The sequence below is a fragment of the Aedes aegypti genome, chromosome 1 (genome assembly GCF_002204515.2).
Source record: "Aedes aegypti strain LVP_AGWG chromosome 1, AaegL5.0 Primary Assembly, whole genome shotgun sequence".
Lineage (NCBI taxonomy): Eukaryota > Metazoa > Arthropoda > Insecta > Diptera > Culicidae > Aedes > Aedes aegypti.
Window position 1 is genome coordinate 96,577,711 of NC_035107.1, and position 17,078 is coordinate 96,594,788.

At 42.3% G+C, this 17,078-nt stretch overlaps 1 protein-coding gene and 1 long non-coding RNA gene across 4 annotated transcripts in view; one reads left to right on the forward strand and one right to left on the reverse strand.

Moving 5' to 3' along the window:
* Nucleotides 1-10,113: 10,113 nt before the first annotated feature.
* Nucleotides 10,114-10,719, forward strand: LOC110676209. Its single transcript, XR_002500173.1, has 2 exons — nucleotides 10,114-10,292; nucleotides 10,456-10,719. It is a non-coding gene; the product is annotated as an uncharacterized LOC110676209 (long non-coding RNA).
* Nucleotides 10,521-17,078, reverse strand: part of LOC5570412 (cadherin-86C) — a 649,107-nt gene continuing 642,549 nt past the window's right edge. For 2 of the 3 annotated variants that reach the window (XM_021843135.1, XM_021843137.1), the window contains exon 15: nucleotides 10,521-13,982. In XM_021843135.1, the coding sequence (XP_021698827.1) occupies nucleotides 11,618-13,982 (2,365 nt within the window). In that variant the 3' untranslated portion in view covers nucleotides 10,521-11,617. The remainder of the gene's footprint in view (nucleotides 13,983-17,078) is intronic. The other variant, XR_002500161.1, reaches the window with a different exon arrangement.

The following is a 17,078-nucleotide window of genomic DNA, read 5'->3' on the forward strand; positions in this document are numbered from 1 at the left end:
TCGACCTTAGTGGTATAATCAAAGTTTCCAGGAAAATAATAGAAGTTAAAACAAAACAAATACCATACAGTGAACCTTCAACACATTGGCTATAATTTTGCTGAACAAACTTGTGTCAAAATATTTACCCATTTTTAGTTATAACAGTTTCAACATTGATTGTCTTATTCGAACTTTTGCCCCACCGGTGGGGCAAGAGTTCGAATCTAGTGTGGGGCAAAAGTTCGCTGGCTAAAACACAAAATACCGATCCTTTTATGACAGACATGCTTTACACCAGCCGTAAACTTAAGTTTGACGGAAATACACACTAAATTTTCATCAAAAAAATGCCCAAAACTGGGTTAATTGTAGTATACCCAAAAATAGCAGTTTTTCGCAAAACTAAGTGGAAATGTAAAATGTTGGTGGCAGTTTTCACACGATCTATCAAATTCAACTAAATTTGAAGATAATATGTGGATTTTAGGCAATTTGCAAATTTTTCCGTGATTTTATACATGGGTCGAACTTTTGGCGCGCTGATTCGAACTTTTGCCCCACCATGGGCCAAAAATTGTTTTCAAGCATCTATGCAAAAACTAAAACACCTCAAAGCAACCTTATGATAGGCCTAGAAACGCCCTTACATAAAATATTGAAAAAGATTTTATCTTCGATTGGTTCCATGCAACGAAAGTTTGACCAAGAATTAATATTGTTGAAAAATTACAAATAGCCATAACTTTTCCAAATCTCAATCGATTTTTATGATATTTGGATTGAAAGTCTCTTACTTGAATAGCATTCGAACCACCATGATATTTATAAGCTTTGTTTTGAATTGAGCTAGAAATCTTTAAAAGAAACTCTTTCCCCACTCGAACTTTTGCCCCACTTTACTCTATGGTTTGGAAGAAAACCGGATTTAAGCCACCTGAGGGTGTTCGGGTGCGGAGTGTATGCTTGGAAACCACAGCAAAAACGTAAAAAGCTTGAATCGAAGGCAGTGAAGCTTACGTTGGTTGGATATGCTACCGACAGCAAAGCGTACAGGTTATTGAACACCAAGACAGGAGAAATAGTCATTAGCCGGGATGTGAGATTCCTGGAGGTGGACGAATTAGCGAAGAAGATACCAGACGGTTCCATGGAAAAGCCAGCAATTGATGAAGCTGAAGAAATAGAAGTTCCTCTACAATTGACCGATTTGGAAAACGTCGTGCCGGAAGTAGCTGAACATCGTGATGAGTTTGAAGACCCCGAAGTCGAAGATGATGAGGAAGCCTATGAGCTTGCGGAACAAACATTATCGGATGGTGACGAGAGTCAACTAAATGATGACACGATGAAACAAGCAGTAGTACGACGATCAACTCGGCCGAACATTGAAGTGTCGCCTGATAGGTTCCAAGAAGTGGTAAGCCTGGCTGTGGATCTAGCTGAACCCAAGACGTTTGCAGAAGCAGTATCTGGTGCTGCGCAAGTTCATTGGAAGGCTGCAATGAAAGAAGAGATGACGTCACATCGAGAGAACGGAACATGGGAGATTACCGAGCTACCACCTGGTCGGACAGCGATAGGATGCACAGAAAAAAAATCCGTTCTCGTATCCATGAACAGCAGACGTGAACTCGTCAACAATCAAAAATACACCGTGAACTAGATCATGTTTATGTGACCTTTTTTGGTAGTTCATGGTGTATTTTTGACAGTTCACGTTTTCCAGAGCTCTTTTTTGAGCGTGTGTAAATGGGTCTACAAGCGGAAGCAAGATGAGACTGGTCAAGTGACAAGATATAAAGCGAGACTAGTTGCTCAAGGATTTTCGCAGAAATTCGGAACAGATTATGATACAATGTTCGCTCCTGTTATAAAGCAAGCAACATTTCGAACCGTTTTGACGCTAGCAAGCAGGGACCGGATGCTGGTACGCCATGTAGACATCAAGACAGCCTATCTGTATGGAGAGCTGCAGGAGGAAATCTATATGAAGCAACCTCCGGGTTTCATGAGCAGCAATGTGAACGACGTGTGCAGGTTACGACGCAGTCTGTATGGACTCAAGCAAGCTGCAAGAGTATGGAACCATAGGATCGACTGAGTGTTCAAGAAATTGGGCTTCCATAGTTCAATTGCGGATCCATGCCTCTACGTGCGGCGAACGAAGAATGGATTCTTGTATTTGCTGATCTACGTAGATGGCATTGTCGTTGTTGTACGAACGGAATCCGAGTATCGAGCATTGGTGGCGGCGCTTAAGGCGGAGTTTAAGATAACAGAATTGGGAGATTTACGTTTTTTCCCTCGGACTGCAAGTGAGGAAGAAAAATGGAAGATACTCATTGAATCAAAGAAGCTATATAATAAAAGTTTTGTCTCGATTCCAAATGGAGAATGCCAAGACATCGAGAATTCCAATGATGACCGGCTTTCTACAACAAAAGGAGGAGGAATTGATGCAGAATCAAGGAGAGTTCCAGAACCTGATCGGATGTTTGTTGTATATCGCCGTCAATACTAGGCCTGATGTGGCAATTGCAACTTCTATCCTTGGACAACGGGTTTCAAATTCAACCACAGCGTACTGGAATGAAGCAAAAAGAATACTTCGATATCTCAAAGGCACAGCGGACCATGAATTGCACTTGGGTGGAGGAGAGCCATGCGAGATGGAGTGCTACGTGGACGCAGACTGGGCTGAAGAGATAGGTGAGCGAAAGTCAAACACCGGCTACATTTTCAAGCCCGAGGTCTTGTCAACTGGAGATGCAGCAGACAGACTAGCGTTTCGTTATCAAGTACTGAGGCGGAATACATTGCACTTGCAGAATGTCTTCAAGAGCTGCAGTGGTTGCGCAAGCTGATGGACGATCTAGGCGAGTCGATGAAGTTACCAGTACGTGTGAACGAAGATTTTTTTTTTCTGATCGGAACATAAACTACTGCGACCAAGATTTGATCTATTGTAGTATATCCCGCATCCTTTGTTTAGTACATGTCGTGTTACCTTATCACTATTGAGAAGTGATAAAGTATTCGGTTTTCTTACAGTTGTAATTCCTAACTTGATCACAGGAAAGGATTCTAATTGAAAGGTTCCGCTATTTATACCCTCTGAAGAATGTGGTGGGTACACTCTCCACAGGTGCGCCCCTTTATCAGTCAAAATCGGATCCCTTGATAAAGCCAAGAAATTGCACCGATATTGTCCATGCATCAGAATCCTAGTCCTTACTCCTTCAAATTAGAGAACTAAATAAATAAAATATTAGAAAACAAATTGTTGTATTCGACTCATTTTTTTTCCTTGTCTTAAGATCATTCTCGGCAACCGGGTAAACCGAGACTTGTCACTTTCAACAAGGTTTACAATGGACCGATGCACGAGTTTACTATCTGACGTTTGAGCGGTGCCGTGTTATTTACGTGACCATGGCAACGAGTGAATTCGGCACCGCTCAAACGTCAAATTAGTGAACTCGTGCACTGATCCATTGTAATAAGGACTAAAAAATGTTCCTTTGATTACTATAATATCCTGTTCTCTTCGTTTGAAGCAGTCAGGACTAGGGTTCACCGGTAGATCTTTACCCCATAACGCACCACGAAAAGGTAATCTACCCGCGTTAACGAAGATAATCAAAGCTGTATTTCCCTTGCTGTTGCAGATAGAGCCACTCGAAAATCTAAGCATATTGACACTAAATACTGCTATGTGAAGGATCTTGTGAAGAACGGAATTGTAACTATCCAATATTGCCCAACGGGTAAGATGGAAGCTGATCTGTTAACCAAGCCTTTGGGAGCAGTTAAACTGAAGCAGCTGAGAGAAGCGATCGGAGTACGGCTGGCCAATGTTGAGAAGGAGTGTGAGAGGCCACGTGCTCAGTAGCATAGCATCGTAGCAACATAGGCGTAGCAAAGTGTAACATAGTAACCTAGTTGACTTGTTATGTTGAATAAATAAGTTTTTCATTCCCTGTTGATAAATCACTCAAACAAGACGTGTTTCAATAATCGCTAGCTGCATAACTCTATCATTTAGTTGATATATTTAACAAATGTTTTCAATTAGCACATTTTCCTGACAAATGGAAAAATGCTAAGGTTGTTCCAATTTTAAAACCAGACATACATTCTGCAGAAACTTCTAGCTATCGTCCAATCAGTTTGCTTTCCTCCATCAGTAAAATTTTTGAAAAGGTCATTTTGAACAGAATGATGGCCCACATCAACAAAAATTCAATTTTTGCCAATGAACATTTCGGATTCCGCCATAGACATTCGACCACTCATCAACTTTTACGTGTAATAAATTTGATCCGTTCCAACAAATCTGAAGGCTATTCTACTGATCTTGCTCTTCTAGACATAGAAAAAGCATTCGACAATGTTTGGCATGAAGATTTGATCGTAAAAAACTTTAATTTTCCAACATTTATTGTTAGAATAATTCAAAGTTATCTGTCAAATCGTACACTTCAGGTTAATTATCAGAACTCCAGATCTGAAAGACTTCCTATAAGAGCTGGTGTTCCTCAAGGCAGCATTTTGGGATCAATATTATACAATATTTTCACATCTGACTTACCTGAGTTACCTCAGGGATGTCAAAAATCCTTGTTTGCGGATGACACAGGCCTCTCCGCCAAAGGACGAAGTCTCCGTGTCATTTGTAGTCGATTGCAAAAAAGTTTGGATATTTTTCTACATACTTGCAAAAATGGAAGATTTCTCCTAATGCTTCCAAAACTTAACTAATAATATTCCCACATAAACCAAAAGCTCTTTATTTGAAACCTTCATGTAGACATGTTGTCACGATGAGAGGGATTCCAATAAATTGGTCAGATGAAGTTACGTATCTAGGGCTCATACTAAATAAGAATTTAACTTTTAAAAATCACATTGAGAGGATTCAAGCCAAATGTAATAAATATGTAAAATGTCTCTATCCCCTTATTAATAGAAAATCAAAATTTTGTCTTAAAAACAAGCTTTTGATATTCAAACAAATTTTCAGGCTGTACCAATATGGACTAGCTGTTGTAATACCAGGAAGAAAGCTCTGAAGAGAATTCAAAATAAAATTTTTGAATATGATTCTGAAGCTTCCTCCCTGGTATAGTACCAATGAGTTACATAGAATATCCAATGTTAAAACAGAATGTCAATTAAAATAATTAATAAATTCAGGCAAAAATCGTTGCAATCTTCTATTGCTACGATTAATGCGTTATATATTTAGGGGCCTATTCTATAAATCGAGCAGATTCATGTGACTCGTCTGTGTTCATTGTCGATCAAAGCAAACATGCAAATTTCAGATGTCACCCGTCGACTCCCATAGTAATCCAGTCAGAGTGACAACTGTCGAAAAACTCGAGTGACAGAGCTGAGTCGATCGAATTTTTAGGTCGACAGTGACTCCAGTCGAGTCGTTTTGATCGACTCGACTTATAAAATAGACCCCTTAGGTTTAGTTGGGTTAAGTAAATTGAAAGCGTTTTTTTCTCTCTCTTATAACCAGGTTTTCACCAACTCAACTGAAAAAAATCGTAACTGCTACGGCAAATGAAGTGTGATATGTTGTTAACACAATGTTTATAAAAGATTTTTTTTCATTCCAAATTAGGATGATAGTGTTGTCTAACACATAATACTTAGATATAAGAAATAAATGTTATGTTTAGAATGATACTAATAAAGAATTAAAAAAAAACTATGGAAGCCTTTGTAACTGTAATACCTAAACCCAAAGAGAATAAAATTTGACTGTTAACACTAACATTTATAACACAACCAGTGTTAATTGATTTTCATAAAATAACATAACTAGACTATATAACGAGAAGTAGTGAAGTGATATTGCACTACTATAGGCCATAATGTTGGTAATACTAGAAACGTATAGCCCATCGATCGAAATGTCGATTTACAATTCAGTTTAACACTTGTACCGGCAGCAGCATTTTTTCATCATACTTTTCTAAGTAATCGTTTTTCAGATTTACTAAACCAGTTTCTTTGCTCAAAATTGAAACATTGTTCATGCAAATCCATCTTTGGACTGAAATTGCACGACACTGCACACTTGCTATCTGTAATGTGGTGAAATTGCATAAAGGTTTTTTTTTAAATATTTTTAACGAAAAATGCTGGATTGCTGGATGATTGAGCTTTATCTTAAGCTAAGTATGCTGTTTCGCTCAAGAAAAGTAAAGAAATTCCTTGACTAAAAGGGTCAAGAAATTTCCTACAGAGAGCCCCCTTTGAAGTGACATTTCTTCTCAACTGCGTACTGCGATCAGAAAAAAGTGATTTTCTTGACCATTTCTTGGGAGAAATTTTCCACGCATCGAGGTAGGCGATTCCTTTTCTTGTCAGTAGCAAACCGGCCTTTAGAGGGAAAAGAAACCCCGACTGGTAGAGTAAACTAAACTTATTTTCCAATTCAAATTCTTACAGACTACTATTATTGGTTTTTACAACCATCGAGTTGCTTCGATCTCTATCACTCCTCCTCAAGCTCGGCGGACTGCCGACCAATTTGCTTTCGCATCTTCTCCATCTTCACGCGTGCCAATGGTTTGGTACGCTTCTCAGCTCAGGACGGACAATCCTTCTGCTTGTGCCCCGGTTTTTGGCAAAAATGGCACATTTTCTTTTGCTCCACGTGCGACTTGAGGACCGATTCCGATACCGTTTTGATTCATATAACGGACAGCTTCAAATTCCGGACACTCTACTTTGTATGGGAAACATTTCACACGAAATGTTTAAATTTTTGCCGTTCAAAAGTTCTCATTTTTGAGACTCCTTTCAATAAACATTTTCCATGAATATCTATGAAAATGTATAATGCTTAGCTGCGTTAGACGTTTCTTTAGTGGTCTGACAATTTCAACTTATGATTTGACTTTTCTATTTAAGCCTTACATGAGCTGTCCGGAATTCGAATCAAAGTGTCCGGAATATGAGGCAAAAGTAAGGAACCGTCCGGAATAAGAATCATGAAAAGTCAGCACAATTCTACCTACCTTGATACCTTGATGGCTACAGCGTAGCATCACGCCATTGCCGGGCGTATTGTAGAGCTCCATCTTCGTCGGTCTTGGGCAAAACTTCTCCAGTTGCCCCAAACGTTTAGGGTCGCCAGGTCCTCTTCCACTGCGTACAGCCAGCGTATTCGTGGTCTTCCCCGAAGCCGCCGACCTCTGCCTGGTTCCCTGCTGAATATTATTTTCGCAATTGTTTCTTCCGACATTCGCACTAAGTGACCAGCCCACTGAAGTCTGCCGCATTTTATACGATTGATAATATTCGCATCTTTGTACACTTGATATAACTCGTGATTCATGCGTCTGCACCACACACCATTTTCGAGTTTCCCACCGAGTATTGTCCGCAGCACTTTACGCTCGCAAACACCGAGAGCTTTCCGGTCTGACTCTTTCAACATCCACGCTTCGTGCCCGTAGAGAGCCACCGGAAGAATCAATGTTTTATACAGGGCGAATTTTGTTTCGGTTTGCAAGCTGCGGGACCTAAGCTGGTTACGTAGTCCGTAAAAGGCCCTATTTGCAGCCGCAACACGTCTTTTCACTTCGCGGGAAACGTCGTTGTCACATGTCACAAGTGTTCCAAGGTAAACAAATTCTTCAACAACTTCAAACACATCCCCATCAAACACTACCTCAGCACTTACACCACCATGCCTGACTCTATCTCTACCTGCAACCATGTACTTCGTCTTGGTAGAATTGATGGTCAGGCCTATCCTCGCTGTCTCCCTCTTCAGAGGCACGAAGGCCTCTTCCACTGACCTGCGATCGATTCCAATCAGGTCTATATCGTCCGCAAGGCCAAGGAGCATGTGCGACCTTGTGATAATAGTGCCATTTCTTTGCACGCCAGATCTCCTAATAGCACCCTCAAGTGCAATATTGAACAGTAAATTCGAAAGTGCGTCTCCCTGCTTCAATCCGTCTAATGTCACGAACGAGGTTGACACCTCGTCTGCGATCCGAACACTTGATTTCGAACCATCCAGCGTAGCACGTATCAGCCTAATTAGTTTCGCCGGAAAACCATTTTCAGACATTATCTGCCAAAGCTCATTTCTTTTCACTGAGTCGTACGCCGCCTTGAAATCAATGAACAGATGGTGAGTCTGCAAGTTATACTCTCGGAATTTGTCTAGGATCATTCGCAAGCTAAACATCTGGTCCGTTGTCGAACGACCCTCACGAAAACCAGCTTGGTATTCGCCGACGAAGGACTCCTCGAGCGGTCTCAGTCTGTTAAACAGGATGCGCGACAGAATTTTGTACGCCGAATTCAGCAGGGTAATTCCTCTGTAATTGGCACACTCCAGTCTGTGCCTTTTCTTGTAGATAGGGCGGATGAGGCCATCCAACCAGCCGGTGGGCAATTCTTCGTCCTCCCATACCTTCAGAAGTACTCGGTGGATCGACTGGTAAAGCTGCTCGCTTCCGTGCTTGAGAAGCTCGACCGGGATCTCGTCCTTCCCAGCAGCCTTACAGTTCTTCAGCTCGCTGATAGCCTTTTTAACCTCTCCTATGGTCGGTGGGTCCACAGCTTGATCGTCATCATCTATGTTCATCCTGTTCCTCGCTACATTTCCATTCTCACCGTTCAACAATTGCTGAAAGTGCTCCTTCCTCCTGGCAGCCACCGCCGTTCTATCGGTCAGAAAATTCCCTTCTCGGTCATTGCACATGGCGGGCACTGGTACGGTATAGTGCCGCGCACCATTGACCGTTGCATAAAATCTCCGCATATCATTCCGGTTCATGCTTTCTTGTGCGTCAGCTACCACACTTTCTTGGTGCTGCCTTTTCTTTCTGCGGTGGATTCGCTTTTCAGCACAATTCTATTTATTTCAAATTATTCATGTTGCGGAATCATAAGATTCACCCGCCATTAGAAAGTTAAGTGTTTTGGAGACTCGATGACGCGGAAGAATCATGCAGAATGATTTATTTCATACGCTTTTTGATGAGTCATACTTCACTGAGGCCTTAAGTGTCCGTAATATGAATCAAAACGGTACATCGCTCGAACGACGCTTCGCTGCTTCATCAACCACCAGGATTTGACCTGATCCAAAGTTAAATCTTCGTCTGGCCTGCTCTCCAAAGCCGTAGTTAGGGTCGAAAAAGATTCCGGGAGACTCCGAAGCACCATAGCTACCTGCAAACTCTTGCTCAATTGCTCGCCAGTCATCGTTCCATCGTGAAAATTTTCACTTCTTCCGCTCTAACGTCTCTAACAACGGCCCATAACCTCTTAGAGGGAAAAGAAAACCCGACTGGTTTGATTGAGAATGTAGAGTAAACTAAATTTATTTTCCAATTCAAATTCTTACAGACTACTATGATCGGTTTTTTTTACAACCACCGAGTTGCTTCGATCTCTATCACTTTAAAGGCTCCCCCAAATCTACGCGACTTTTTACGGCGACATCGATAATTAATCGTCGCAATTTCGTTGTTGTGTCGCTGCAAGCACTCTTCTATGAAACCATCCCGACTGACACGACGCGATTCGCTGCGAAATCGCGTCGCTGTGGCTTAGATGCGCTTATCAAACAGTGCATGCAGCGAAACATCAGCGAAATCGCGACGAATTTTTGTCGTTATCGCCGTAAAAAGTCGCTTAGATCTTGGGGAGCCTTAAATCTAGATAAATTTTATTTGAGTTACTTCTGCAAATTTTTTTTTTTATCAAAAAATTCTTTTTTTCTCTTTTTTTAGAATTTGTGTAAATTTTTATGGTTCAAATTGATGCTGCCTGTAGAGTGGATAATGTGATGATTATCGGTTATACCGATATAAAATACTATGTTGGAATCAGGTGTATCGAATGGTCAATGACATAGTAAATCCCATACAAACTTTGAACGGCTGGCGCTAAAATATAGTTTCACCGATCGAGCTGAGATTTTGCACAGTTGTTATGGGACCTAAATGCAATCTAAAAAGTGAACTGGAGCGAGAATCTAAATTTTTCATATAACCGTGTCCCAGGCTAATGGTCATATTGTTGGAAGTGAAAACAAAAACAGTCTTACGAAAATTATCGGCGTTAACCTAAAAACAGATGAATTTCGGATTACAAAAGAGAACCTGGAAATTATTCAAAATATCGACTTTTATATTTCTTAGTCAGATTTCGCTAAACTATTGTATTGAATTTACACAATTCGCTTCACGTAACTATTATTTAAACTTCTTATACACAGGACTATGAGTACCTCCTACCCTACAAAAGGGAGCGAAAATAATGTCGTTTTCGTTTTTAGGAACTGGGTCGGTGATCAACACATAAACAAACCAATGTCAAGTAAATTGTAGTTCGGTCGAACCTGAATCGGGTTGGGGTTGAAACTGTGATTCAGAACGGGTTGCGCCAGTTCCAACCTAGGTTCAAAAACGAATTCGACATAAGTGAGCTAACCCACTGATGATTGTACACTAACTTTTTACACAATGCTCTTAAAGTCTACTTTACAGGTCATGAAGGTGCTTTAGCCTTCGACGGAATAGCTTGAAGCCGTAATATCCGAAACTGAACGTGTGACATTCAGTTGCTTCGCGATGAAACCTATTCATACATAACACAGAACGAGGATTAGATTTACTTGTAACTACTTGTTTAATTTTTGAAATTGTTTCTTTTCTCGATTTGTACATCAACACAAACTCAACAAGGGTAAAAAACATCGAACGAAAAATATGCGCGTTTCGTGATTGCATTGTTTTACTCTGGAAGATTGAGGACATTGCAAAGTACGTTATTGCAAGTTTCTAAAAGACTAGTTATTTGATAACTAGGCTATTGGTACGTCAAAAATAAAACAGGAAGTCATGGAGTACGTTTGCTTCGTGTACTTAATACGATTGATTGATTCGCTTTCTATCGGGGGACTAATATTTACAAGGCGACTTACTTAAACATATAACGAACAATTTACACAGCAGCTGTTGCTTTTAACCTATCACCTAAAAATGACACTTTGTAGGGGGGGTTTGCCACTAAACAATTTAGGAATAAAAACACCAGTAACAATCATAAACACAACTGTTGGACAACGACAACATTGGCGGCTGGGCAGGGTTTGCGATAGTGGTAAAACTACTTTTGTCTTTCACTTCTTTATGCTTGGTTAAAACTACATCGTATTTATACATGGTTTTGCTTTCTTTTTTGCTAGGAAAAAATGGCTCTTTTCACGCCTTTGCACGTGGCGGGTAAAAGTGAACTTAGTACTTATGGCAGTTGCACGTTTCCTTTCAATTTTAGAACTTGCTTACAGTCATCGTCAGAATGATCGCACCGACACTATGGGTAGGATCAACGGTTAGCTTTCTTTGTACTTTATTTAGGAAAATTTCACTCGAAGAAACCCGTTGTTTCGGGGATTGCTGGCGTTAGGGAAGCCCTTCCGGTGAACTATGTCAAAGGTCGTACGCAGTCAGGTTCGGGAGTAGTTCTTCTGCTGACAAGATGCCAACTGCTATTGGCTGCGTCCTCGTTGCTGCTGCTGCTGCTCTTCGGCTTCGGAGTGATGCTGCTCGCTAGGCTGCTGAGCAGACTTGCCCCGTCGCTGTTAGGAGAACGGCGGGGTGTCGCTTTCGGATCGGATCTGTCGGATGCGCACGTCGTCGTACGCGATGGTGAAGATGCTCTTCTTGTCCGTGATGGGATGCCGTTTGCTCTTGTTGTGCAGCAGCGAGTTCATGGCAATGCCGGAGTCGTGGTCATCTTCCAGGGTCGAAGCGTTCAGCGTTTTTGACGAGGTTGTTGTAGTTGTAGTTGCTGCTGTCGTGGTGGTTGGTTCCGAGAGTCTTGGCCTCGGTTCTTTGACTTCGTTCTCGTGGATTGGAGAAGGCTTGCTCATGGAGGAATCTACTATCTTGATCTGCACCTTGTTGTCTCGATTCACAATCGGTGGTGTTTCCGGGTAAAGGTAGTGCGGTAGTTTGTCTGGAGGTGGAGGAACTTGGGAATTCGCATCGTATTCTGCTTCGAATCGATGCTCGGAATGTTGGAGCAGTGGATGGCTGGTAGCGTCGTTCGAAGATTGTGATTGTACCTTTTTCGCTAGTTGAATGTCTTCTTTCAGAAGACGAGCATCCTTGGGAGGAGATGTTCGAGGCATTGGTTCAGGTTTGGACATTTTTGGTTCGTCTTCCTTCGATGACGAAGAAACAATCTTCTTTTTAACAGACTTCTTCTCGTATTCCTTCCATTTGGCTGGCTTTTTCTCCAGTGAATCATCTTTCAGGTTATGATACCAATCCATATATTTCGCCGGAATGTCTCTACCGTCCTCTAATCTTTCCTTCGACAGCGATTTGGTCATACGTGGTGGCTTCGGAGCAGGACCTTTCTGCATTCGGGAAGGCGATTCGGAAGTTGTCAGTCGTATCCTAGTGGAAGTGGTTTCCGTTTTGTTGTCTTTCCTGGATATCCGCTGTTGGATGCCAGATCGTGGTGAAACTGTGACTGATTTAGACGTAGTCGTCACTTCATACGTATAGTCTTCGACGTCCGAATTGATATCTAGACTATCTGCTGAAAAGTATTTCTGTACAACTTCCTTATCGGACCCATCGGAATCTTCAAAGTACTTCACATTCTTCTTGTAGACTTTCTTTCGCCTATCTTTCTTTTTGGTCTCTTTATCTTCCAAGGAATCGGAAATCTCCATGAGCACATCCTTCTTCAGTCTCTCTTCGTTCTTTTTTCTCCTCAGTATGCTTGCACGAGTTTCACTGTGCCGCGGTGGCGTCTTCCTTGGTTCCTCTTCCTCTTGAATGGGTGTCCGAATTTTCCTCTTAACCGATTCCACAGTGATGAATCGCTTTCCGCCTCTTCCGTTCGATTCCCCGTCAGACTTGTACTTGGTCTTCTTGCGGGTGCGCTTTCGCTTGATCAGGTACACATCATCCGGGCTATCTGGAGGACTGTACTTCACATATTCGTACTCGTCTTCCGAGAAGGAATCGTCGTTTTCGCTTTTGGTGCGCCTCCGCTCGACTTTCACCGGTTCTGTTTGAGTTGCCGTTTCACAATCAGTCTGCGTTGCAACTACCGCTTGGCATGGTAGACTTTGGGTCTCTAGGGCTTGGTCCTGTTCTTTATATTTCTCTTCGAGCTTCTCCTTTTCCAATAATATCTGTCGCAACAGCGCATTTTGTTGCTTCAACGACGTTTCCAACTCTTGCTGGATCAGCGAATGATTTGACACTGCGTGCGTTATCTGGATTTCATTATCATCGTCGTCTTTTAATGACCCTCCACGGTTGGACTTTTGCTCGTGTCCTATCTTGACCTCGGTGACGTGATCCCCTCGATACCCTGGAACTTCATTGGGAATGGTCTGTATGAACGTCGTCCCAGGAAGCAGTTGATAGTGTTCTCTGATTATCTGCTTTCCATTAGCTTGTTCCTCAATGTATCTCCTCATTAGAATTTCCTTTCCACCGTTGTCCACCATTATGTACTGTCCCTGACCTGCTCCTTCACCCGCTCCACGACCTGCACCCCTCTGCGGAACGTTAACATAGATGTTCTCCTCTTCGTTCCTTCCCCTGGTTATCAGTCGAAGAATCTCCGCATTGCCATCCTTAATGTAGTACTGGTCTCTCGGTTCCAGCGAATCGTCCACTCCCAGTCCACCTTGCCGCTTGAAGCTTCCCCTTCGTTCATAGTTCAAGTCGCTTCCCCGGTCCATCTCATGGCGTCGCATGGAATCGTCGTCGATTTGGGTTTGTATCGGATGCTGATGGACTCGCCTCAATGTCTGGTACTCCGGATCGTGTTCGTCCACATCCTCAATGTAAATTTCCCGCTGTTCATTGTTTAGAAGATTGCTGCGGGAACGGTGGAGGCCGTCTCCACCTCCAACTCCGCCTCCGCCTCCGCCACCTGGTCCGTGAGTTTTGGCCGATTTGGATTTGTATTCGTTTCTGCGGAAAGAAAGAAAGTGAAATTCGTTAATAAAAGCAAACAGCATTGAATTATTAAGTATATATAGCTAATCCTTCCCAAATTATTCTAATGGGATGCAAGTACTCGGGCCAGAAGCTCCTAGTACTGACAGTACGGTTTATATCTTCCGGTCCGAGGATATAAGTATGCCCCATGCCAACAGGATTGAGCATATTCACCGCACCGTTTCATTAACGGAGGGATTAGGGTTGTTAACGATACCGGAAGGGTGGAAGGAATAGGGGTGGGCACCGGAAAGCATTCCGAAACCAGGTCAAGGACATCCGGTTAGGACGTTCCAGAAGCGTTCCACCATGCATTCAGGGTTTGCTTCCTGTTATGCTTGGCGGGAATTTCAAATGCATTTCGGATGTTTATATGAACAGAAACGTACAGTTTAACGGCATGATTTCCCCCATGTGAATAGTTTTAATGGTAATAAAATGCACTTCATGTCTTTAAATCTCTTTTATTGACTAGTTTATGATATTGATAACAATAAATTACAATTTTTACAACTATAAAGATGCATTCAGTTTAATTGGTCTTTAGATGAAAACTGTTAATATTATTATCAATTCGATTATACACTGCTATAATCAACAGTAGAAAATCAGTTCCATAATCTTACAACCTTAACTTTTTATGGTTTTATTCCTAGATCTAATGTAAATACCTCAAAACATTTTGATTAGACCAAAATGTAGAAGCCAAAGACTCTATATGAGCTAACAAGTGCATTTAAAAATAAATTTGTTGCATGGTTTTCAATTTAACTGAAGTAATTTCTAAAAAACAACAAGACTTTTGAAGATATTTTAAAGAACGAATTACGGAAGATCTCAATACTAAACTTCTCTTATATAACGACATATATCTACTTCTCGGATTCTCTTTCAATGACTTCAATGCCAAGGCCTCAGTTTTGAAGACTCTACAATAGAAGTCGTCGTAGATCAGCTCAAACTTCAGAGTAAAAGTCTTGTTTCTTCCGATCTTTCTGAACTTACTGAGCAGATGAATACTCGAAATTATTCTTCAGAAATTGAATAACTGCTTGTGAAACTATCTTTTGCGATTCATTACTATCTTCAATAGGTTTCCAGAGTGATACTGGTCTTGTCATGAAGTTACATCACCTAAAAGGCTTAGCACTTCAAGCAGAAAATCGTCGTGCTGAAGAGTTTTGGTGAACTAGCTCCAGAAATGGAAGACCAACCGTTCTGGCAAGACTCGCTTCAACATCGAGCACCTCTTCAAGTCTTGCATTGCATCTCCCCAGAAACTGTCATTTCTTCTCTTAGACTTAAGTACGACCCTTCGTCAAAATCTGCAGTCTCCCCAAAGAAGGGCCACTGAGAAGAGCATCCGCCCGTTACCAGTCAGTTCCTGTCTCAAAAAATCGGAGAAGTCATGCGGAGGCCCTTCCTTAGCCGAGTGGTTAGAGTCCGCGGCTACAAAGCAAAACCATGCTGAAGGTGTCAGGGTTCGAATCCCGGTCGGTCCAGGATCTTTTCGTAAAGGAAATTTCCTTGACTTCCCTGGGCATAGAGTATCATCGTACCTGCCACACGATATACGAATGCGAAAATGGTAACTTTGGCAAAGAAAGCTCTCAGTTATTAACTGTGGAAGTGCTCATACGAAGAGTAAGCTGAGAAGCAGGTTCTCTCCCAGTGAGGACGTAATGCCAAGAAGAAGAAGAAGAAGTCTTGCGAGAAGGTCAGGGCACTACTTGTACCATTGTCCAGAGTTTCAGAAGTTGGACGTTTGTGTACCATGTTTGTGAACTGACACAGAAGTAACTCTCAATTTGCTCGAGCGTGTTTGAGTTTATCAATTCAGTTAACATCTAACGGACAACACTAAATCAACAATTTCACGTCACAGTACTCGGTTTGTGGCCGCATCTCTCCATCTTCGGTTCTGCCCCACGTTCGCCAAATCGATACGCATTTGATCCGACCTAGCTTATTGCGTCTCACGCCTTCTTGTACCGACTGGATTCAAAGCGATCACCATCGGTTGCTGTCCGGCATTCTTGCAATATGCCCTGCCAATCGTATCCTACCGGCTTTGGCCACCTTCTGAAAACTGCGTGCACGGTAGAGTTGGGCGAGCTCGTAGTTTATCCTTTGCAGCCACACACCGTTCTTCTGCACACCGCCAAAGATGGTCCTAGGCACCCGGCGTTCGAAAACCCCAAGAGATTGCAGATCCTCCTCGAGCATAGTCCACGTTTCATGCCCGTAGACGACTACCGGTCGTATAAGTGTCTTGTATATGGTACATTTCGTGAGGGAGTGAATCTTTTTTGACTGCGGCTTCTTCTGGAGCCAATAGTGGGCCCGATTTCCACTGATGATGCGCCTCCGTATATGAGTCGTTCTTTTGCTGCCTCGCGGTTCTGGTGGGTGTACAAGTCTGCCACCTTTTCTAATGTATGACGGACAATCTCCATATCATCCGCGAAGCAAACAAATTGACTAAATCTTGTAAAAACCGCACCATGGCTGTCAAGCCCGGCTCTCCACATAACACCTTCTAGCGATATATTGAACAACAAGCACGAAAGTCCATCACCTTATCGTAGTTCTCGGTGAGATTCAAACAAACTGGAATGTTGGACTGAAATCTACACAAAATTTTGCACACCTTTCATTGTTGCTCTCAAGACTATTAATTGTGAGCCTCCCGAGATAGCTATTCTCGTCCAAGATTTTCCATAGCTCTACGCGGTCGATACTATCGTATGCCGCCTTGAAATCGATGAATAGGTGATACGTTCTTCTTCTTTCTGGCGTTACGTCCCCACTGGGACAGAGCCTGCTTCTCAGCTTAGTGTTCTTATGAGCACTTCCACAGTTATTAACTGAGAGCTTACTATGCCAATGACCATTTTTGCATGTGTATATCGTGTGGCAGGTACGAAGATACTCTATGCCCTGGGAAGTCGAGAAAATTTCCAACCCGAAAAGATCCTCGACCGGTGGGATTTGAACCCACGACCCTCAGCTTGGTCATGCTGAACAGCTGCGCGTTTACCGCTACGGCTATCTGGGCCCCCAGGTGAT